This window comes from Coenobita brevimanus, chromosome 88 (assembly GCF_032717465.1).
Source record: "Coenobita brevimanus isolate Jiangsu-jjx chromosome 88, ASM3271746v2, whole genome shotgun sequence".
Lineage (NCBI taxonomy): Eukaryota > Metazoa > Arthropoda > Malacostraca > Decapoda > Coenobitidae > Coenobita > Coenobita brevimanus.
This window is the reverse complement of record NC_137041.1, coordinates 1,893,704-1,918,903: the sequence shown is the minus strand read 5'-3', so window position 1 is coordinate 1,918,903 and position 25,200 is coordinate 1,893,704. Positions and strand designations below refer to the sequence as shown.

At 40.4% G+C, this 25,200-nt stretch overlaps 1 protein-coding gene across 1 annotated transcript; it reads left to right on the top strand.

The window, feature by feature from the left end:
* The first annotated feature begins 4,315 nt into the window (after positions 1 to 4,315).
* On the top strand, positions 4,316 to 24,846 carry Clbn (Nuclear export mediator factor NEMF homolog Clbn). Its single transcript, XM_080281241.1, has 20 exons — positions 4,316 to 4,373; positions 4,955 to 5,031; positions 5,351 to 5,522; positions 5,965 to 6,167; positions 7,111 to 7,247; positions 7,738 to 7,901; positions 8,633 to 8,774; positions 9,170 to 9,340; positions 10,224 to 10,401; positions 10,811 to 10,948; positions 11,471 to 11,667; positions 14,511 to 14,700; positions 15,232 to 15,426; positions 15,872 to 16,095; positions 16,392 to 16,488; positions 17,545 to 17,705; positions 19,583 to 19,812; positions 20,119 to 20,343; positions 21,956 to 22,068; positions 24,547 to 24,846. The coding sequence occupies exons 2-20, from the start codon at positions 4,973 to 4,975 to the stop codon at positions 24,743 to 24,745; spliced, it is 3,195 nt and encodes a 1,064-aa protein (XP_080137367.1). The 5' UTR covers positions 4,316 to 4,373; positions 4,955 to 4,972; the 3' UTR covers positions 24,746 to 24,846.
* Positions 24,847 to 25,200: the final 354 nt, after the last annotated feature.

Below are 25,200 nucleotides of genomic sequence, written 5' to 3'. Positions count from 1 at the left end.
ATGTATTCATTTGCATATCTACAAGTATATCTAATTTCACAACCATGTCATTAACCACAACCAAACCCACCATAACTACCACGTATACCACAACCTCCACCACAACCACAACTTCAACACCACGGCTACCAGGACCACCACACCCACACCAACCACAACTACCCCAACAGCTGCAGCCACCACATCTACCATAACAACCACACACCCAACAACCACACACCCAACAAATTACACCCATCACTACCACCACAACTTCTACAATCAACACAACTACCAACAACTACCAGCAACCACCACAACTACAACAACCACCAACAGCCACCACAACCACCACAGCTACCACCAATCCTCTGGGTCAACCACTTCTCAGTCTCCGATGCAAAAAGAAATCCTTTTAGAAGATTGTGCATTGAATGGCGAGGATATAAACGTTGGGGGAGAGACAGCTGTGTGTGTGTGTGTGTGTGTGTGTGTGTGTGTGTGTGTGTGTGTTTAAAAGAGAGAGAGAGAGAGAGAGAGAGAGAGAGAGAGAGAGAGAGAGAGAGAGAAGGAACTGAAAAATAATAATAAAAGAAAGGCGGACAAAAGACAAAAACGAGAGAGAGAGAGAGAGAGAGAGAGAGAGAGAGAGAGAGAGAGAGAGAGAGAGAGAGAGAGAGAGAGAGAGAGAGAGAGAGAGAAAGGAAGGGAGGGAGAGAGAAAAGAATGCAGATAGTTGTTGATGGAATAATTGTGGTAGCGATTGTGGTTGTCAGAATGCAGATGGTTGTCGGTTTAGTAAGTGTGGTAGCGATTGTGGTAGTCAGAATGCAGATGGTTGTTGATTTTGTAATTGTGGTAGCGACTGTGGTAGCTGGTATTCCCAAACGTTGGCTTAGGAACGTTTCTAAAGGGCATGATTGTGAAACGTTTGTGAAGGGAGAAATTACTGTCTGATTGTGCTGTTATTGTTGTTTTGTTCATTGTTATTTTTAGAAGGATTTAATAGACGTGCTGCGTTGTTAGTTTCTTGATTTCTTCTCTTTTTTCTATTTCCTCCTCCTCCTCCTCCTCCTCCTCCTCGTTCTCTTTTAGGATAACCTTTTGAACCTTTCCCACTACCGCCCAGCCGACATCAAGAAGATATGGTAGCGGTAGAAATAATGCGAAGAATGTGGTAGTGGTAGTAGAGCTTCTGCAATGGTGATAGAAAGGTTGCAACGGTGGTAGTGATGGAAGTGTTGCAGCGGCGGTAGTGTTGATAGTGATACTGCATTGATGGTGGTATGGTGGCAATGGTGGTAGAGCTTCTGCAGTGGTGAAATATTGCGAAATAGTGATAGTGATGGAAATGCTGCAGTGGTGGTGGTGATAGTGGTAGGAATGTTGCAATGGTGGTAGTGATAGTGATGATGGTGATGGCGATAGTTTTAATTTGCTCAACATAAGGATTCGGATAACAGGATTTTTTGTATCAGTTTTTCTACGTTTCTTCGTAACTCGTTTTGTTTCGAGTTTCCCGCCTAGACAACCTCTTCACTACGAGGGCATGTTTTCACTCTTCTTTTTCTTTCTTTTCTTTCTCTTCTTAATTCTTTCTCCTTCTCTCTTTCTTTTCTTTTTATTTTTTCCTGCCCGGTGATTTCAGTCAGTTTAGGATAGTTTGTTTTCTTCCATTATCTGTAACAAGAGATGAACAGAGAAAATGATGCTAGTCACGAAGAAGTGCTGTGTAAATGAAGAATCGTAGTATTGCCATATTCTGCAGGTTAGCTGGAAGAAGGGACTGACACCAGAATTATGATGCTAGTCACGAAGAAGTGCTTTGTATAAGATAAAAGCCATTGTCTTTTTCCAGGGTAAATTGATGTGAAAGAACTATATTGGAGAGGAGAAAGACAGGCCAGTTAAGAAAGCTCCCCAACATCTTTTTCTAAGCGATTTATTTTGCTTTGCATATTACACCTTACTATCCTCTTCTGTGTTATATATAAAGAACTTTTCACTATCGCCATACTCTGCAAAAATAACGTGTAAAAGGATAACCAGCCATATCCAAAAACAAATCGCTAAGGAAGAGGTGTGAGGGAGCTTTCTTAAACGACGAGAATGTGATGTAGGAAGAGTGAGAATCATTGCTTATTCACGCATACCAAGGAAGGGTTTGATAGCATGACTCACTCTAAGGCACTACCCCTGCACTCATCACCACCATTCATCACCCTTACAACACCGTCATCACCACTACACATGCCACTTATATCCGCCATTACCATACATCGTCGCCCGATTCACTACCATTTCACTGCCATTCACCCATGCACTCATCATCACCATTCATCACCATTGCATCACCGTCATCACCACTACACAGGGCACTGATATCCGCCATTACCATACATCATCACGCCATTCCCTACCATTTCACTACCATTCACGACACGGTTCACTACCATTCACCCCATTCAGTTATCACCACCATTCACTACCTTTCACCCTTTTAGTCATCACCATCAATCGCTACCATTCACCCCTTCAATCATTACTACCATTCACCCTTTCAATTATCACTAGGCTACCATTCGCTACCATTCACCATTTCAGTCATCACTTCCATTCACCGCCGCCTCCACCACACCACCACCACCACCACCACCAACACCACCACCATCATCACCACTCCATTCACCACACAGTCGGGTTCAATAGGTTCTTTGTTGGTATATCCTGCAACGGCTGTCTGTTTGTATCCTCTCTCTCTCTCTCTCTCTCTCTCTCTCTCTCTCTTTCTGTTATCGTATTCATTGACACGTGAAAGCAAAGGTATAGGCTATAGTCATCTAATTTTTGACCATTTACCATTATCATCATCATCATCATCATCATCATCATCATCATCCTCATCATCATGCCCTTCTGTCCCACGGAGGACTGGGAGGGAAATACAAACAGAACAGGAAAGAGCGATATCGTGTTGGACAGGGATATTTCTCACTGCTATTATGAGTAAGGAACAAACAGTATACTGTATATAACAGGTTGTGATAGGCAGCGAAATAGCAAGGGACAGGGCGACATGGAAGCGATTTGCTTGTGGCCACCCCTTGCGGGATTGAGGCGTCTTGCGATAGATAGATAGATAGATAGATAGATGTAGATATAGACATAGATAGATAGATAAATACATACAACTGGTACAGGGACGTGAGTGATGGTCAGGATAATGCTGGTAGATGAAGGCACACACCACGTTTACTTCTTTGGTACGGTGATGGTGCTGGAGAGGGACGCCTTCGTGTGGTGGCACCGATATAATCGGCCGGCTTCACTGCCCAGTTATACAAACGTCCCTCAGCTTCCTTCCACACACCCGAAAAGAGGACTGTGGAGTGCAGGAGAAGGGCAACTTTTGCCTGCAATACCCCGAGTTCATGTTTCATACAAACCTAAAGCTGCTGCTTCTCCCACCGCCGCCGCCATCGCTGCTGCTACTGTTACTACTACTACTACTACTACTACTACTGTCTAGAGTAGTAATAGTAGTAGTAAAGAGATGTCTGTTTCTTCATTCTTGCCACTGTCAGGGGATTTTATTAGTGACGCTTAAGGAGTAGCTGTAGTGATTGGGTCGGTTACTTTATATGGGTTTCTGTATGAATGAATTTTGTCAGGAGAGTATATCATGCATGCTTGCTGCGATTGAGGTCACACTTACCACATACATTGTGTGTGGGTCTGGGAAGAAATGATTCCCGTATGGTACATATCAGACAGAGGTCAAGGTCACGGTTTAGGTCATAGTTTCGATGCGGTGTTACTCTACTCTTTAAAGCACCCTCTTTAGTTCAGCATGTGGTAGACACAGCTTTGATTTATACAGACAAAGCCGAGAGAGACAGGTATGGTAAATGTGAGAGAGAGAGAGAGAGAGAGAGAGAGAGAGAGAGAGAGAGAGAGAGAGAGAGAGAGAGAGAGAGAGAGGTCATTGTAAACAGACAGAACCAAGATAGACAACTGTGTGGCATGAAGCGAAGGTATGGAGGAAGACGAGTCAGGTAGGGTAACCTTGGAGCAAGAGTAGCTGGCATGTTTACCTGTGTTTGAGATCGGTTATAACAGTTTACTTCAGTACGCCTGGTTTAACTCTCACCACCATAACTCTCTCTCTCTCTCTCTCTCTCTCTCTCTCTCAACATTCTAAATCTCCCGCCGCCCGAAAGCGTATGAACCGAACACGTAGAAGTACCGAAAGCCACGATAACATTTGGCATGGTTGGCGTGTTTTGATGTAGCCAGCTGGGGTATTTATTTAGCAAGGAAGAAAATACAGGACAAGAAGATATTGTTCTTCGTTGTGTGTATGTTGAGATATAGGATTATTTACGTGGACGAGGGTGAGTAATCTTTCCATCATTGGAGGCTGTCTTCAATGTCACTTGTTTCTGGTTATTCATTGAACTTTTATGAGCCATTCCTTTTAGCATGTCTGGTGGCCTGTGGGTGCAATTTTTGTAATGTTATAGAGGTGAGGTAAATATTTCCAACCAACAATCCTCGCAAAGAAGACTTTTTGGACAGAGCTCCCATTCACGGGTGTTGTAGGCCTATGTCCAGGATTAGCTTTCATGTGTACTGTAATTCATTTTTAACTCCCAAATTCTTCACAAATACCTAATATGAAGAATAAGACTGACACATATTGCTTTCATAGTTAGGTTAAGAGTCACTAGACTGCATGTAAAACAAGAAAAAGGGGTTAGTATAGCTAATGAAAATACAGTAATATGGAGCTCCTGGAAGGCTTTTTTCCTCGCTGGGCACCATTATTTGTCAATTGTTTCAGCATCTAATCAACAGGAATTAGCCCATTTTTGTACTGCATTGTTTCTTTTTCTGTTAGAAGTTTTAAACATATTTTGTATGTTTGTGGGTTTGATTGTTATTGTCACCGAATTTAATTTTCTTTTGCTTTCAGTGACAAAAAAGGCCCATCATGAAGACTACATTTACCACCGTAGACGTACTGGCCATAGTTGCCGAACTGAGGAAAAGGTACATTACAGTACTGTATTTTAATATTCGTCTGGTATAATGAAGTGGCTTGATTTTTTTGAAAACTCTGTACAGTATGTGTTTAATCATGTATGTTTTTATTGTCTTGCATTTCTTGAATCCATGTATAAAACTTTCCATTTTGAGCTAGGGATGAATCGAGTTTTTCTTGCAGCACTTATATTCCTTTCTAGATTATAGTACCAGTATTGTATACTTTATATATATATATATATATATATATATATATATATATATATATATATATATTTTGCCTGAATTTCTGCCACTTAGTTACCTTTTATTGTAATGTTTGCAGTGTGGTGGGCATGAGGGTAGTGCAGGTGTATGATATAGACTCCAAGACATACCTGTTTAAGCTGCAGAAGCCTGACCACAAATGCATATTACTGATGGAGTCTGGATGTCGCATCCACACCACTGAGTACGAGTGGCCCAAGAGTCCTGCACCCTCTGGATTTGCTATGAAGGTATTATTATTATTATTATTATTATTAATTTTTTTACATAGAGTATTTTAAATTAATTTTTAACTTTGTGAGTGTAAGGTTACCTTTTTCATTTTTAGTCAGATTGCAACCAGATAACGTTTCAACAGGAAGAATATCTATTAGTGAATGGAGAAGTTAACATAATATGGTATCCAATTACTCTTATATGAAAACTCATTGTTAAACTGAAAGTGGTAATCAGAAGGGAGCAAAATTAAAATTATGTCGGAGCTGAAGGGGTCAAGAATGCACTGTATGCCATCATGATGTTTATGTTATACAATTCCTTTGGTATAACAGGTGTGTAAAATCTTGAGTCGTGCTAGTAAATTTGGTTTGGAATCATTTTACTCTGTTGTATTACCCTTTTGTACCATGTATGAACTAAAACTAAATCAGCACTTTCTGTATGTTCCATCAGTTAAGGAAGCATCTTCGTAACAAGCGTGTGGAAGCCGTGACACAGCTGGGTGTTGACCGCATAGTGGACCTACAGTTTGGTAGCGGCGAGGCTGAACATCATGTGATTCTGGAAATGTATGACCGGGGCAACATAGTTCTCACTGACAATTCATACAACATCCTTAACATTGTTAGGCCACGCAAGGAGGGAGAGGATGTTAGGTAAGGCATTCTTTGGGAGATTTCTTGGCCCATAATTAATGAAGTCATGTAGGATAAAGGAGTTAATGGGAGTTTTAAATACAGTCGTGAAACTGCTCTGTCGTCCTCAGTGATAATGTATCTGGTATTATGGTACTGGTGTTCCCATAAAATCAATACACTTTTGAAACATCTTTAACAAGACATGCGGTATTCTATGTGATAATGTTAGTACAGAAACCCTTGTTGTATATTTCCTTTTGTCAAATTGTATTATCTGTTTGACTGTTAGGTCAACTGTAATACGTATTAAAAAAAAAAAAATGTTTATATGAGTCATTGCTGTAATCTTTTCACTTTCATTTGGTCTAAAATTACTTCTAGCCATTTTGAATGCTAACTTGTAACAAAAGATTATAATAGTATGACATAATGAGAGTCATAAAAAAGTGCCATGGTGAGGATGTAGAGCTTCATCGTTGTCTCTTTCTGCCACTGAATTATCTGAAATAAGCTGCAAAAGGATGAAAATTTGGGCCAGGTTGAAGTGAAAGAACTATATCCATAAAGCTGATTTGTCAGTTCACCAAGTTTACAATTGAAGAGCCTACACGACATGGTACCGTACTTTGATTCTTGGTGGAGCAGCTGCGGTGTCTACCCAAGGTCCAAACCTCCTCACAGTTTCCTGCATCTAGCCATGGGAAGGAACCTTGTCCAACCCTGGAGGAGTGCTGCTTGCCACAAGTGGACACCAGATTCCTGTAGGGTATAAATATTGTTTGTACTAGTAGCACGACCCCACAGAAGCATTTGTTTATCCGTGATTGACAGGTCTGCTTGGCCAGACAGGCTGGGGCTGTGTAACAACAGCACCATTTGTGTGGAAAAGATGTAAAATTATATTTTGGACATATCCCCTAGGTGTTGCAGAGAATTAGCTTTAGAATGCTTGACTTTCCAGGATCGTAGTTCATGAGAAGTACCCTATTGAGAACTACCGAACTGTGAGAGCAGCTATGACCAGAGAAGATCTGACAAATGCACTGAATTCTGCCAAGGAAAATACTCCAATAAAGAAGATACTGATGCCATTATTGGGTAGGTATTGCAAAATGGTCATTGATGTACTGCAATTTGTCTGCTGCTCATATTACATTGTTTTGAATAGACGCTAAGAACACCCTGTAGCTTTCATCATCTTTATATAACAAAGAGTTAAAGTTTGATGTCTTTCATCCCTGTTACAGCAAAGAATTAATAAATAAATAGATAGATAAATAAATGAAATAAATATAATAAAAATGGGCCCAGAAAGTTTTCAAGACCTAACAGAAGCATGACAGGCCACCCTAATTGCTCAGAGTCCTAGGCAGTGCTGAAAGAGATGACAGGAAAGCCATGGAAAGTAATGACTTGAAGAAAATAGGGGGGAAAGGGAGAAGAGAAAAGTGTACATGTTTTGAGGATGTTCTCTTGGTTGCAAGGGTTAAGTTAGGACCAACTGTATATAAAATATAGTACAGTATTTTTCAGATGCAAACCTTGTATACTACATTGACGCTAATGGATCATCTCCCTCCCCCCCCAGATTGTGGTGGTGGTGTTCTTGATCATGAGCTGCTAGAAGCTGGGTTTCCAGTTGGTACCAAATTGACGCAGAATTTTAGGACTGAGGAAAATGTGTCAAAATTACATTCAGCTGTAACTAAGGCTCAGTCAGTGGTTGCAGAGTGGGGCAAGAGGCCATCTGAGGTAACTAGTGGACAGAAGTAAGCTTGTGATGTGTAATGATAGTAAATCCTTGTTATATTTTGCCTTTTTATCTTTTTATTTGTATGTTATCCCTTTTTTTTTTTTAAATCTTGATTTATTATAAGTTTGGTAAGCCCTCATTACCAGTATGCAACTTTCTCCCCCTTTTTTTCATCTCAGAAGTTCACAGTAATTTACACGAAAATTACTCCATTTATTTTTTTTTTATATGAAGTTCACAGTAATTTGTAATTGCTATTTTTCTTTCTTTATTTCTTATTTTTATATGAAGTTCACCGTAACTTACTGATAAATTGGCCAGTAAATCCATTGCTACCCGTAAATCAGTTTTGCCAGCTACGCCTATATTACAGTCCCAGTTGTATGAGAAAAAGTGTAATATTTTGGAAATTATCCCTGACATAATAATGAGGACTCCCAACACTGAAAAGATCAAAATAATAGCAGTTTTTATGATCATTATTATTATTCTGGTATCGTTATTATCATTCTGAATATTATTTCATTATTATCAGTTGAATTTCTGAGTACTGTAGTTCAGTATTTATAAGCAGTATGTATTGCAGTGGTCAGCTTTTACATACCTGATATTGGCATACAGCTGTACTATAAATGCTCATTCCATATTTGTATACACAAAATGTATTCTTCGTATTAATTTGATGTTTGTGTGTGTTCACTGTTTATTCACACCATTGTATTGCTGTCAGGGCTATATTGTGAAGAAAATAGAGATGAGGAAAGGTGTAGATGGGACAGAGGAGGAGGTGCCCATCTATCAAGGCTTCATGCCCATGCTCTTCTCTCAGCATGCCAATGATCCTCTTGACAAATTTCCAACTTTCAATCAAGGTATGAATTTACTTGTATTTGTAGTGGGTGTTTGAATGGTGAGTGAATGACACTGGCCCATTCATTTGGGCAGAGTTTTGGTTAGTTTCTCTTTCTGGTTTTCTTTTCTTGCTCTCTGGACCCAGCCTCATTCTCTTTGATGGGATAAAAGGTCAAGATGATGATGATGATGATCTGTCTTCCTCTCCCTCTCTATCTTGACTCAGTTTCTCCCATATTCTTAGGGCAGAGCTGAGAAATTACAAGTCCTATATATTTTTTTTTTAATGTCTGTATCCCCTACACTCTAATGTATGATACCATTAAGTACCCAGTTCCTGTGTAGTAGATGGGAAAAAAAAGCAAGAAATTCCTCCATGCATTCTTTCTCTGTCAACATACAACTTTCCCTCCAGCCTGTGATGAGTACTTTTCCAAAATGGAGGCTGCGAAGATTGACCAGCACGCCCTGCAGCACGAGAAGGAGGCACTGAGGAAGCTGGAGAAAGTGAAGCTGGACCATGAGCGCCGCCTGCAGGAGCTGGAGGACAAACAGCGGACGCATGAACTCCAGGGGCATCTCATTGGTACGAAACTGTCTCCTAAGTTCGGTTTAAATTAACCTCCATGTATGAAAAAGCAACATTTTTGAGAAAGTTTAATAATAAGCAGCAGTTTAGAGTAAGTTTAATAATAAGTGATATTTTAGAGTGGGTTTAATAATAAGAAGCAGTTTAGAGCATGTTTAATAATAAGTAACAGTTTAGAGTAAGTTTATCCATCCATCCCTCCATCATTCATCATCCAATCCTACGTTGCCCCATGAATAGCGTAGGAGCGTGGGGCTAGGCAAGTTGGTCCTGGCATTTAAGATGAGGGTAATAATAAGTAAAGTTAGTTTAATAATAAGATTTGATGATGATGAGCAGTTTAGAGTTAGTTTAATAATAAGCAACAGTTTAGAGTTTAATAATAAGCAGCAGTTTAGAGTTTAATAATAAGCAGTGGTTTAGAGTTTAATAATAAGGAACAATTTAGAGTTTAATAATAAGCAACAGTGTGGGGTTTAATAATAAGCAACAGTGTAGAGTTTAATAATAAGCAGCACTGTAGAATTTAATAATAAGGAATAGTGCAGAGTTTAATAATAAGGAACAGTGTAGAGTAAGTTTTCTAATAAGTAACAATTTAGAGGTATTTATTTATTTTTGATTAGATGATGGATGGATATACCTGTAATTGTGTATGCTTTAATCAGGTTTCTCAGATTTCTTTTTATAATTATGAGTGCTTTAATCGGCTTTCACAGATGGTGTTGTGAAAGTGTTGGTACATAACAGAAATATAAGTTTATTCATGACAACTTCCTACAGGATTAAAGCACACTGGCTATAGAAAGATAAATAACTAGATTGATAGCACAGACAGACAGATGGGTAAATAAGCAGACTGACTACATTATCTCCCTAGAGCTAAACAAGGATTTAGTGGATGCTGCCATAAAGGTGGTGAGGACCCTGGTTGCCAATCAGATAGACTGGCAGCAGATCCACGAGTTGCTGTCCGAGGCACAAGGCCAGGGCGACCCAGTGGCACTTGCCATAAAGAAACTCAAACTGGAGGAAAGCATGCTCACTCTGTTACTCAGGTATGTCTTTTGCTACATTAATCCAGTATATGTATAGTTTGTTTGCCTTAACAAGGAGATTCTTTTCCCTTTTTTCAGCATGTTTCCTGTAGCTCATTTAGAATACCGTTAAGGCATTAGTGCAGCGCTGCATTTTTTTCCATATCACTGTTTTAAGGCTAGCATAATGTTTTGATATTAATCTTTTCTATCAGCTTAGCATTCAAGTTGAGGAGATGGCCGTTTTATTACCAGTTAGTGTCAGCATAGTTTAGTTGTATTTATTTGTACCTGTATTCATTTTCCAAAGCTATGAAGAAAGAATTGAGTTCATGTTCATTTCTAATGTATTTTATTATTGGCTGTAATATGTGCATACTCATGTAGCTAGGTCTTATTGATTGTTATCATGTGCTTATCCTGTGCCTAGTGACCCCTTTGACTGTGATGAGGATGACTTGCTGTTGGACTCTGATGAGGAGCGTGAGGAAGGTCGGGATGACACCAAGATGCGACCCATGCTGGTGGACATTGATCTGGAACATTCTGCCATGGCCAATGCACGCAAGTAAGTACACCGAATTGTGATGGAGAGGGATGCCTTCATGTGGTGGCATCAGTATAACCATTCATTTCCAGTGCCCAGTTGTACAAATGCTCCTCACCTCCCTCCCTATTCCCTGAGATGAAGGATAGTGAACAGCAGAAGGGCAGCTTCAGCTTGCAGTCCACTTGGTTCATGTTTCAGGTGAATCTGGGACTACAGCTAGTACAATTACTTGACTTTCTTTTTGCTGTGAAGTTCATAGTAAGGTACAGGTAAATTCCTTTGCTGCCTATAAGATTGATCTGCCAGATTCCCCAATTTACAGCACCATTTTCATGGTAAAAGTTGTGATATTTTGATTCACATCACCTAATTATAATGAGAACTTCCTATGCGGTAAATTAGTAAATGGACACCCAGTGGTCAAGTGGTTTAAGGCACACCATCTGAATGTGGCCCATAAGGGGTAGCTGAGTTTTAATGCTCATGTAATGTTGCTCAGGTTAAATGAGGAAGTACTTTACTGACGTACTGCTTTAACAGATACTTCAACCAAAAGCGTCAGGCAGCTCAGAAGGAACAGAAGACCATTGAAGCCACAGCCAAAGTGGTTCAGGTCACCACCAAGAAAACTGACCAGGCACTGAAGGAGTCGGCAGCCATCACTAACATCATCAAGGCCAGGAAAGTTCTCTGGTTTGAGAAGTTCCTCTGGTTTATTACATCAGAAAACTATTTAGGTAAGTATACAAGGGCAGCATTATGGTAAGTTTGGTTTGTTTATTTTCAGGATTGCGAGGCTTGAATGATGGGTGAGTGCAAATGTGGTAAATTTAATTGGGCTTCCTATTGCAAGTTGTCCTTCTATTAGGCTTATTCTTTCTCGGTAAGCTCTACCTCACCCATGCCTGGGAGAGGAGACATCTTGATCTTGATGATGATGCTTTCATGCTAGAAAAGTTTGGTTAGCTTGTTTTAGTTTATTATTTTCTTGACAGACTTTCAAAAAATTTCAAGGAAGGTCATATGGGAATCATGATTATGGTTGCTTTGTATAGTTGCATGATTTATGTAAGAAAGTGAAGTATGGTAGTTGATGCAGGTAGGGAACTGACACAAGATTGAGTTTGTTGGAATGAATTAGATATAAAGGAGCACAACTCGGTACCCCATGAAATTGATAGTCAAGGGATTGAGTGTGGCAGGTAGTGTGAAGCACATTTATAAAGAAAAATACTCCCCTCAAATATATGCAGATGGTTAAGATCATTAGATTAGTCATGATTCCAGGTGCTTGAATGGGGAGTTGGTGAGAGTTTGGCCCATTTCACTTAGCACATTGTTTATAATTTGCCCTCTCGTGCCATCTCTTGCCTTGCCTTGTAAAGTCTACCTCAGTCTGTCCTTGGGTAGGAAAAGGTCAGGATGATGACAATACCACCAGGTGATCTTCAGGTTTGGAGAGACTTTTCAGACATGTAAGGTTTGATATAGCCTTAATTTATTCCTTTACTGCAGAGATCATCCCTAAATTGAAATATGATTGTCCTGTGGCAGAAATAAAAAAAGGGAAGCATATGTCACTTGTTTAAAAAGTAAGAACAGTTATTTAGAAAGAGAAACAGTTCAGTTTCACTGTAATAGACTTTGTGTTTTTTAGTGACGACAAAACTTGATGTACAAATGAACACGTTACTGGTGAAGAAAGCTGTCCTCTGTCCCGCCAATGATTTATATTTATATATATATACATACATATACTGTGTACATATATACATACATGAGCGAAAGAATTATCATGGCATAAGTCTATTGATTGTGGTAGGGAAAGTATATGGAAGAATTATTATAGAGAAAGTAAGAGAGAGATGAGAAGTCCTAGTGAGTGACAAACAGGGTGGCTTTAGGAGTGTCAGAGGATGTGTGGATCAAATATTTGCAGTAAGACAGATAGTGGAGAAGGCGTGTAAGAAAGACTGTAAGGTGTTTATTGCATTCATGGATCTGGAAAAAGCATATGATTAAATAGACAGAGAAGGATTGTGGAAGGTTTTGCACAGGTACGACGATGTAGATGGTAAGCTGCTAGGTGCTGTCAGGAGTTTTTACGATGGTAATGAGGCCTGTATAAGGGTAAATGGGCATCTAAGTGATTGGTTCATGATCAGTGTGGGCGTGCGACAAGGTTGTGTTATGTCCCCATGGTTGTTCAAAATATATACAGTACGTATATGGATGAGGTGATGAGAGAAGTAAAAACATGAGTAATGGAGAGAGGGATGGTGTTGGCACTGAATGGTGATGGATGGAATACCTCAGATTTGTTGTATGTTGATGATGCATAGCTACTTGCAAATACCGGACAGACTAATGCAGAGCTTTGCTAATGTCTGTGAGCATCAGGGTTTGAGAGTAAATGTAAAAAAGAGTAAAGTGATGGTTATTGAGAGAGAAGGTGACTCCCAGTGTGATGTTACAGTGAATGGAGAGAGACTGGAATTGGTGAGAGAATTCAAATATCTGGGTACAGTAATAGAAAAGAGGAAAATGTGCAAAACAAGTGGAAAGTAGAGTGACAGAAGGAAGGAAAGTGGCTGGTGCTATGAAGGCCTTGATAAAAAACAGAGGCTTGAGTGTTGCAGCAGCAGGAAGCTTACATGAAGGAGTGTTAATGCCTACTTTATCATATGAATGTGAGACTATAGTGTGGCATGAAAATGAAAAGTCAAGAGTAAGAGCAGTAGAGATGGGATTGCTGAGGAATGTATGTGGAGTGCAGAGAGTGAATAGGATACAGAATAATGTGATTCTTGAAAGATGCTGAGTGAGGAAGGCTGTGGACACCAGAATCGAAGAGAGTGTACTGAGATGATTTGGTCATATGGAGAGAATGGATGACAGTAGAGTGATCTAAAAGGTACTGTATATCTGAGCGAATTTGAAGGCGGGAGGAGGCAAGGTAGGTGAAGAAGGTGGATGGTTATGGTAGATGAGTGTGTGAGGAAGAGAGGTATGGAAGTTGGTGAGGTAAAGGGACTGACAAGAAACTGAGCTAGCTGGATAAGTTTTGTGCGGAGAAGTGCACAACCAGGGATTTGGCACCCCATTTTAACGTGACAGCATTCAGATTGACTCTTATCAGATGGGTATATGTGAAGCTACAGAATGTAGTGAAATTTTTTTGGCCTGTCTGAAGGAACCAGGATTCTGTGGGCTTGAATGATAAGTGAATGGAAGCGTGGCCAGTTGAACTGGGCAGACTTAGGCTGTCTGGAGGTTGCTACTCCTCACTCTGCACTAGGATGGGAAAGGAGGTCCAGATGATGATGATGATGGTATATATATTACAACCATGTGATTGTGTTTAGCTTTGGAAAATAAAAGAAAAACTTATATTGATAGGTTTTAAATGAAGGCTATACTTACCAGTTCCAGTATGGAACACGTCTTCTAAGCTGCATAATAACATCTGGGTATGGCAAGAAGGAAATTTTAACAAATCATTGAATGGAAAGAATTAAGAATTGCATCCAGAAAGGGAATGAAAAATGTTATATTTACCTTTATAAATTTCTTTCTGTAGTGTTAGCAGGACGTGACATGCAAATGAATGAACTGCTGGTGAAACGACACCTGCGTCCCTACGATGTTTATGTTCATGCGGACATGCATGGTGCCCCCAGTGTGGTGATCAAGAACCCTGCCAACACAGGCGCTAATCCACTCCCACCCAAGACACTACACGAGGCAGGCATCATGGCTCTCTGCTACAGGTGGGAAGAGAGGACATGCAGTGAAGGATTGGATGGATTTACTGTATTTGATATTGACTAGACCAGTAGAATCTGACTACTGTCTTGTCATCATTGAATGCTTGTGCCTGTGAACTGTAGTCAGGATTTTGGGGCTTGAATGATGAGTGAATGAGCCTGTGGCTCATTTAATTGGGCACATTTTTGCTAGTTCTCCCCCAGTCAAGTTTTTCCCCTTGCCCTCTGGACCCTACTTCATGCTATCCATAGGTGGGAAAAGAGGTCTGGATGATGATGTTTTCTCTTGTCAGGGTTATGTTTTTGGCTTGGTTTGTTTGTTTGTTTGTCTATCTGTCGGCATTAAAATGGAAAACCAGTTGGTTAGAATTTAACCAGACTTGAAATAATAATTAATACTATCAGATGAACAAGTTAAAAAATTTGAGACAAAAGAGTTCAAAGGTCAGGAAAGGAGGAGGATGGTACTGCCTTACAGAGGTATGTGCTGAATGCTCCTCTCTTGTCTACAACTGTACTTTGCAACTCCCTCAGCCGAGCCTGGGATGAGAAAGTGGTGACGTCAGCATGGTGGGTGTGGGGACACCAAGTGAGCAAGACAGCACCAGCAGGAGAGTACCTTACCACTGGGTCCTTCATGGTGCGAGGCAAGAAGAATTTCCTTCCTCCATCACACCTGGTCTACGGCTTTGGATTCCTCTTCAGGCTCGAGGAGGATTCAATTGCCAGGTAAATTTAATGGTTCTTCTTTAGGTGCCTGGTGGTCTGATGGTTAGAATATCCCAGTGTGATTACCTTCCACATTTTCAATTCCCAGGAAATAACAGCTTTATAAACAAGTTTATATATCATTCCAGCTTATAACTTAAGATTTTATATATGGCAATCCACAGAAACTTACTGCAGTGGTTAATCAGAAAATTTAGGAATCCCTATACATTTTCAGAACTGAAAAAGTAGTGAGGAAGGATGTATGCTACGACAGCCGACCTCTTTTGAACTGAAGAATCAGTAGAATATGTCTAATGTACTAGAACTGCATGTGAAGCCTCTTGAAATACTTTTGATGTATTAATTTAAAGAGAAACAACAGAATATTGTCTTGTGGAATATTGCCTCATTACAATGCCGTACACCCTGCCATAAGTTTTAGCCTGATGATCACTTTTACCAGGCATGTTGGTGAGAGAAGAGTGAAGACTGTGGAGGAGGAAGATACTCAAGAAAATGGCAGTAAGGATGTTCCTTTGATGGAAGATGAAATTGAACTGATGGAAGAGGATAAAGTAGAAGAGGAGGAGAATAAAATAAAGGAGGAAAGAGAAAAATGTAGTGATGCCAAGAAAGAAGAATCTGAAGAAATTAGAAAAGACTCTGTTGATACAGATTTGCAGAAATGTGAGTGATTTTTTTTTTTTTTTTCCCTTATATAGTTGGTATCATGTCTCCTCATCTGTAGGAATGAAAAATAGTTCATGGTGATGGTGTGTATTACGTAAGAGAAAGCTTGGCATTATATTGCTTGGATGGATTCACTCTTATCTTAAATGCCAGGACCAACTTGCCTAGCCCCGGGCTCCTACGCTCCTTATGGGGCAACATAGGATTAGATGATGGATGGATGGATAGAAGACAAAATGTGCCGGTCAGAAAATACATAACCATTTATATTATGTATTTTTTTTCAGTCTCAGATGGTGATGATGGGTCCATTAAAGAAGAGGAGGAGGAGGAAGAGGATATGGCATTCCCTGACACAAAGGTTGAAATGGCGCACATAGGAGGAGATCAGTAAGAACCCTTTGTATTTTTGCCATAGTATAGTTTATGCATTGATGCAGGCAAAGTGGGGTCAAGGGTCAGTCTCTCTCCCCTGCCTAAAAGAATAAGCTGAAAGGGGAGACATGCTCATATATTCATGTTGGTATTTACTCATTCTAGTATTAGTGATTGTTTCCTGTGTTATTGTTTACTGTTTTTAGCACCAGATATATTTATGATTAACCTAAATACTGCTGTATTATGATACAGGTAGACCCCGGCATACTATACCCCTATATGCCATATCCTGGCATAGCGATGGAAGTAGAAATACCACCCTACCCCGCCTAACGATGGCCAAACCCCTGTATAATGATGGGTTTTGTGTTTAAAAACCTATTTTGATGATATTTTAGACGAATTTTGTGTTTAGGTTGATTTATAAACTGTTTTTAGATTTAGATTAATGTGTTTTAGTCATAGGTAGGGTGAACATTGTCATTTTGGGGTACACTTTACTAAGTTTGATTTTTCCCAGACTTAGTTTTGATGATTTTCAGATTTTATTGTATGGTTAAGGTGAATTATAAAGTGCCTTTAGGCTTAGTTTAGCTTGTTTTAGATCTATTTGGGCATTTAGGTTAGCTATAAACTTGTTTTTGGACTCATTTGGGCGGGTTTAGAACTTGGTTGGGGGAAAACCCAAGGCTCAAAAATGCATCTCTATACTTTACATGTTATATCTACCCTAAGATACAATACCCTGCCTAACGATGGGTTTTTACTTAACCAGTTACATTGTTAAACTGGGGTATGCCTGTACTGTACTTTTCAAGCAGCTGTACCTCAAGAATAATGACAACCAAAATTCAGGTCCCCCCAGGGCATAATTCTGGCTGTGCTCCTGGTTTTGTGAATGAGAGTGTGCCTTTTTTTATTGACATGCAGATGATAGTTTTGCCTCTTGCTTTTCAGTTCCTGCCTCACCACATCCATGTGTGGGAAAGAGAGGATTGGATACTGTTGAAGATGATGATGGTTGAAAATATATGTTACTAATACCCATTCCCTCCACCACGTTACTAGGTTTTCCATCCGAACTAAGACAGTGTCAACCTCATCTCAAGTGTCTGTGCAGTCTGGTGGGACAGCAGAAGATGAGGAGGAGAGAGTAGTTTACCTCGGAGATAACCAGCCAGTCACAGTGTCAAGAAGGAGAAAAGACAGTGCAAACAAAAGCAACAAAGGTGAAGATGTTGACCAGGAGCTTGTAGTTGAATAATACCATACTTTGATGCAGTGATGTGTTTTTCATTGTATTCAGGCTGTTACCGTACACTTTCTGCATATTATGGGAGATCATGTGTATTTAAGGGGTAATTGAAAGCTGTATGTACCCTTTCCATTTCAGTATATCGCTTCCAGACCTGAATAAAGTCACCAGGCAACGGCAAGAATAAAATTGAATGCACATCACTGAGTTTTAAGTGTAACATATAAATGTGTTTGGTTATTACCTTTGCTGTAGTGCCAAGAACTTTAAGATCTGAAAGACAGGTTCAGTAGATAAAATATATGTAGTGGTAGTGCTGCTGTCGTGTGTCTGCCCTTTCCGCTTCTCCTTCCATCTTTCCTTTCTTCCTCCTGTCTTTCTTTACTTCATTCTTTCCATGTCCTTCTGTCTACGAGTGACTTTACACTCCCACTTCTGTCTTGCTTTCCTTCATTCTTTCCTTTCCTTCTGCTTATGGGTGACTCACCACTGAGTGACAAGCCAAATGATTTCCTCTACACCAGGATACTAATTGCCACACTGGGTGGTAACCATGTAACCAAATTTTGGCGCCTGGTGGTTTGGTGGGTAATTATGGCGCTCCAATTGGATTGAGCCGGTGAAGGTTATATCCAAGGGGTGGTTGGGGTTTATCCATCCATCCATCATGCAATTCTACGTTGCCCCATGAGAAGCGTAGAAGCCCGGGGCTAGGCAGTTTGGCCCTGACATTTAACATGAGAGTGACCTGCCTCACTCATCCCTGAGTGGCATTACATGAGCAATAACCCCAACCACCCGTTGGATATAAACCTTCACCGGCTCAATCCGATTGGAGTGCTGTAATTACCCACTAATCCACCAGGTGCCATAATTTGGTTATATGGTTACCACCCAGCGAAGTAAATGGTTTCCTGGTGTACAGGAAACCATTAGGCTTGTCTCTCAGTGTAGAGTCACCCATAGGCAGAAGGAAGAGGAAAGAATGAAGGAAAGAAAGATAGAAGAGGGAGTGTAAAGTCACCCGTAAGCAGAAGGACGAGGAAAGAATGAATACCACTCAGGGATGCGTGAGGCTGGTCACTCTCATCTTAAATGTCAGGATCAACTTGCCCAGCCCCAGGCTCCTACGCTCCTCATGGGGCAATGTAGGACTGGGGGGAGGAGGTGGCTCAGTCAGTAGAGAGGTGGCCTGTAGTCCTAACAGACCTTGGTTCAGATCCCCGCTGGGAGAGGGAACAGTTTAAGGATTTGAATTTAATAAAGTCAGACTTTACTAATCTACCAGAAGACCCGCCGACACGTCATAAAAATACCCCCGCTAATACCAATACACCAGTCCTGCATGAGACAGCCCTAGCATGTATTCAATATGGACGGTGGGTGTTAGCGCCGAAGTGGTGACATGTGAAGGTGTATGGTATGTAGGAGGACTACTGGGCCATGGGAACAGGCTGTGAAGCCTTATACTGTATATAAAAAAGAAAAAAAAAAAAAAGAAAAAAGTATTAAATGGTTTCCTGGTGTAGAGGAAACCATTTGGCTTGTCACTCAGTGTAGAGTCACCCACAGGCAGAAGGAAGAGGAAAGAATGAAGGAAAGAAAGATAGAAGAGGGAGTGTAAAGTCACCCGTAGGCAGAAGGACGAGGAAAGAAAGACAGAAGAGGGTGGAAGGAAAGAAGGATGGAGGAGAGGAAAGGGCAGACACCCGAGAGCAGCATTACATCGAGTGAGTTTAACTTAGAAAATATTATTGTTTTGTCACGTAAAGCAGGAGATGGAAAGGTGTATACAAAGCCAGAAAACAAGGGTGCCAGACTGAATAAACTCAGAAAATATTGTTTTGTCAGGTAAAGCAGATGGAAAGGCAAATGCAAAACCGGAAAACAAGGGTGCCAAACCAAATGATGGACAGAAAGGGAAGCAGGTGAAGAGGATGGAGGAAGAAGGGAATGAGCATGAGCCAAGCAGCAAAGGAGGACAACTGAAGCGTGGCCAGAGGGGAAAAAACAAGAAGATTAAGAAGAAGTACCAAGATCAGGATGAAGAAGAACGCGAGTTGAGAATGCAGCTTTTGCAGGTATGGTATATTTAACAGTATAGGACAGCATTTTCTTAGAGGAGAATGTTAAAGTATTTAATAAGATTTATTAAGCCCTTTTAATTAGTCACCAGTCTTTTTTTCCTGTTAAGTCCACAGTAAAGAATGGAAAGAATCCTTATTAAAGGTCTGTTGATATTTGTAAAGCAGGTTAACTAGTGTATGGAAGAAGTTGTGTTATTTTGAAACTCTTCTCTGATATATAATAGGGACTCACTGTAGCAACTGTAAATGCAAGTACAATAAATCTTTGAAAGGGCTTAAAATGTTATTGTTGCATTCTAGTCCGCAGGTACAGGCAAAGAAACAAAGAAAGGCAAAGACAACAAGAAGGTTGGCAAACAGATAAAAGGTAAAGGCGTTGGACAGGTAAAATCTGCTCCTACGAAATCCACAGTTATCCACGCGGCCTCGGGCTTACACAGTGCTGAGCCAGACAACACCAAGGCTGATCACAAGAATACTGAAAATCTCGAAGAAGAAGAGGATGAGGATGAGGAGCCTGTGCAGGTTTGTTTATGCTTGAAGATTGTTTTTGTGTTATATTCAAAATTTGTCCTGCTCCTCCCCATCATCGTCGTCATAATCTTTGTCTTCATCATCATCACCACCACCATCATTATCGCCATCATCATTTTTTCTGTTTTAGCTATTTCAATTTTCCACGTAGTGTGGGTCAGACAAGTTCAGTGAAAAGCAGTCCTCCGCCTTGCTTTCCTCTGTACCAGCTTTATAGTAATACATATATTTTTGAGGTCAGCACACACCACCTCATCTCCCATCTTCCTCAGTTATCCTCTCTGTCTATGGTCCAGTACCCCCATACTGTACTTCTTCACCTCACGCAGCTTTCCTGATCCATCCTCATGACAGTCAAAATCATCTTAATCTCCTTTTTACTTCTAATCCTATTCTTTCCATTTCAAGAATCTCCCCTACAGTGATGTATTTCATCCATCCACCATCCAATCCTACATTGCCCCATGAGAAGTGTGGGAGCCCAGGGCTAGGCAAATTGGTCCTGACATTTAAGATGAGAGTGACCAGCGTCACTCATCCCTGAGTGGCATTACGTGAGCAGTAACTCCAACCATCCCTTGGATATAAACCTTCACTGGCTCAGTCCGATTGGAGTTCCGCAATTACCCACTAAACCACCAGGCGCCATAGTTTGGTTATACAGTCACCACCCAGCTTTAGTAAATGGTTTCTGGTGTACAGGAAACCATTCAGCATGTCAGTCAGTGTAGTCACCCATAGGCTGAAAGAACAGGAAAGAATGAAGGAAAGAAAGACAAAAGAGGGAGTGTAAAGTCACCTTGAGGCAGAAGGACGTTAATTTAGTTTATTTTGGGTTATTTTTTCAGAGGAAAGATCTCTTACCGAAAGGGTTAGGCTGTATGTAACCCTGCCTTTTTGAAGTGTCTCCTGTAAGTTGAATAAAATTACCTGAAGATAGGTAGAATTGGAAGATAGGTAGAATTGGATCAGAATATGTCATCCGACTAAAGGGGTTAATAATTATAATTTTAATAACAGCACATTGTGGTAGGTGGGGGCGCTCACCATCCACTCTCTCGATGTAGTGCTGCTCTCGGGTGTCTGCCCTTTCATCTCCTGCATCCTTCTTTCCTTCCATCCTCTTCTGTCTTTCTTTCCTTCATTCTTTCCTCGTCCTTCTGCCTACGGGTGACTTTACGCTTCTTCTGTCTTTCTTTCCTTCATTCTTTCCTCTTCCTTCTGCCTGTGGGTGACTCTACACTGAGTGACTAGCCAAATGGTTTCCTGTACACCGGGAAACCATTTACTATGCTGGGTGGTAACCATATAACCAAATTTTGGCGCCTGGTGGTTTAGTGGGTAATTATTGTGCTCCAGTCGGATTGAGCTGGTGAAGGTTTTTGTCCAAGGGGTGGTTGGGGTTGATTGCTCATGTAATGCCACTCAGAGATGAGTGAGGCTGGTCACTTTCATCTTAAATGTCGGGACCAACTGCCTAGCCCCGGCCTCCTACGCTCCTCATGGGACAATGTAGGATTGGGTGATGGATGGATGGATAACAGCACATTGTAATATTCAGTACATTATTGTCATTAATACAAATATTTTTCCAATTTTACAGCTTAGTGATGACCTAAATATTCTGAATACCTTGACTGCCATCCCATGTGCTGAAGATGAGTTGCTGTATGCCATTCCTGTGTGTGCTCCCTACACAACCATGACAAATTATAGGTAAGCTTTGTTGCTGTTGTTGTTATAGCTTATTTCTAATGGTTTAGTGGTTAGAATAACCCAATCAGAATGGTGGCCTTGCATAGATTTAATCTCTTAGAGGTGAATAGAGTGTTTTCTGTCATGTAATCCCACCAAGGGGAGTATGGTAATATTCTACCCTTATATCTACAATACAGGACTAGTTACCAGTACCTTTTTACTTTAACTTGAAATTGCCATCTCTCCATCTTGAATGCTGAGCTGTAACAATAGAGTAACACAAGAATATGATGCTAATCAGAGAGAAGTGATACTGGAAAGATGTAGAGAAATAGTAATGTCTGCTTGAGGCACTGAGCTGCTTGAAGTAAACTGCCAATGGATGTAAATCTGAGCCAAGTTATAGTAGATTCCAAACAGAATATAAATTTGAATCCCCACTCCTTGAAAGGGATAAAATGAGTTTGGTTACTACTGTATTTTATTATCCTTTATTGCCCAGTCAGGAGCTTAGAGGCCCATGACTTGGCTACTCATTCTACATATTAAAGACAAGGGTGACTATACTCGGTTCCACGGAGTCTGACGCACTGATTTTGCCAGCCGAGGACAGGTGGATCTGGTAACACTGCGCGACGTACTCGGGCGGTGATTGGTGGATTTCCATTTGAATGTGCTTCAAAGTGACTTTGTATTTCAACCAAGGCCCTCTGTGATTTGTAAGATACCGGATTATACAGATACAAATTAAAGCAATGATATCTTTAATGATAAATATGTGCCTTTAAAATTACTAGAGTTAAACCTGAACGACAATGATAACAAAAAGTAAGTAAAGTCGCGACTGGATGCAAACGGACAAGTCAGCGACTGATTTAAATTCATTTAATTATGTTTGATTTCGTTTATACTGCACGCGGTTTTATTATAGCAGCATATTTCAACTATTATTTTCTCATGGAGTTTGCTTTTATCTTACTTTCCTTTCTTCCACCATTAAAAAAAATTCATTCTATAATGATGTAATCCATTACTTTCCCGGCTTTTTGTCGAGGGGACAGAGATACATGCTTGAGGATGCACTGTGACCAGGGATAGGATGTCCGTCTGTATGTCTGTCTCTTATGATACGAAAATGTTAGGGAAAATCAAACACCAAACTTATTCATGTAAGAAATAATTCTACTGAATCTGACTGGGAATACAAACAAATGCAGATTTTTAAAGGTACTGTTGCCTATGAAGGTAATGAAAATATGTATGTACACTATATATATACTGAGAATGGAATAGCATGTATTGTCCCCAGTGAGGTGTGTGTGTGTGTGTGTGTGTGTGTGTGTGTGTGTGTGTGTGTGTGTGTGTGTGTGTGTGTGTGTGTGTGCTTACACAAATCATGATTATCAAAAGATAAGCTAAGCATATCTAGGGTCAGGTTGTATATTAGCAGATGGGGTAATGAAGGGCATGGTGAAGACTGTAGACTGTGACACTGTGTAGTAGTGGTAGGAAAAACATTCAAGCCTTCACAGGACCTCGGGACCACCTTGCTATGAATGTCTGAATTCCCTCCACAGTCGCTGACTTGTCCGCATGTATCCAGTCGCGACTTTACTTACTTTTTGTTATCATTGTCGTTCAGATTTATCTCTAGTAATTTTAAAGGCACATATTTATCATTAAAGATATCATTGTTTTAATTTGTATCTGTATAATCTGGTATCTTACAAATCACAGAGGGCCTTGGTTGAAATACAAAGTCACTTTGGAGCACATTCAAACACAATGGAAATCCACCAATCACCGCCCGAGTACATCGCGCAGTGTTACCAGATCCACCTGTCCTCGGCTGGCAAAATCAGTGCGTCAGACTCCGTGGAACCGAGTATAGTTACTCATCCCTGATTAGCATCATGTGAACATTAAATTCTAACCTGCCATCAAATTTTTCCCCCTTATGGACAGTATCAGGTTGGAATGCCTAAATGCATTAGATCACCAGGTGCCCCTTTGTTACTTAAACAGGATATCCTAGGACTAGATGCACTAACTGCATGAAGTGATTTGGTGGCTTATTTTGAGTAAAAAAGGCTGTATCAACATTGGTTCAATTTTCAACCATTACTTAACCATAATTATCGATGATCCTGCGGGCGAATAGTGCCTCCCTCATAAATCACCCTGGGTCATCAGTATAGCTCTGTAATGGTTGAGAATTGGGCCTATGTTCATATAATATCCTTTACTCAAAGTCACTCATATAATCACATCTTGAAGTTACTGGATCACATTCCAACACCTTGAATAGTTACCATTCAGCATAAAAATGGTTTCCTGCGTTATGAGAAAACATTTGGCTTGTCAAAGCACAGAGTGGCTTGAAGGTAGCACAACACTGAGGGGGTGTATAGTGTGTGCCCCGCAGCAAATCCAGTGATGGTAATTAAAAATGTTGAGAGAGAAAGTTTTAAAACAAACACTAGTTACCTCTTTCAGGTTTAAGGTAAAGGTAACTCCTGGACCCGGTAAGAAAGGCAAGGCATGCAAGACTGCCATGGCACTGTTCCTCGGTGACAAGACCATCTCTGGCCGGGAGAAGGACTTACTACGTGCTGTGCGAGACCAGGATCTCTCTAAGAATCTGCCAGGGAAGGTCAAAGTTTCAGCACCAAACATCACCAAGTTGAAGAAGTAGCTTTAAGACTTTATAGGTTTGTATATTTCATAGTACAGACATTAGCTACTAGGCTTGTTAGTGACTTCCTCCTCAAGTTTCATATACTGTACTGTACTTACATGAACTGTATACATCCTTATTTTTAGAGACAGCACAGTAATTCCCTGCATATTGAAATTTGATATTTTGTGTCCCCTGTGGAGGCTGCTATTGGCACATAAAGCAATGTTAAGTTATAAAATATCATTTTAGAAAATTAGATTTGAAAACTATCTACCCACTCACTTGATGTAGTGCTGCTTTGGGTGTTTGTCCATTCCTCTCTTCCCTGCTTCCTCTTCTGTCTTCTTTTCCATCATTTTTTCCTCTTCCTTCTGCCCATGGGTGACTTTACACTCCTGTCTTTCATTCCTTCAAGGGTTTCCTGTACATTGTACACCAGGAAACCATTTACTACACTGGGTGGTAACCAC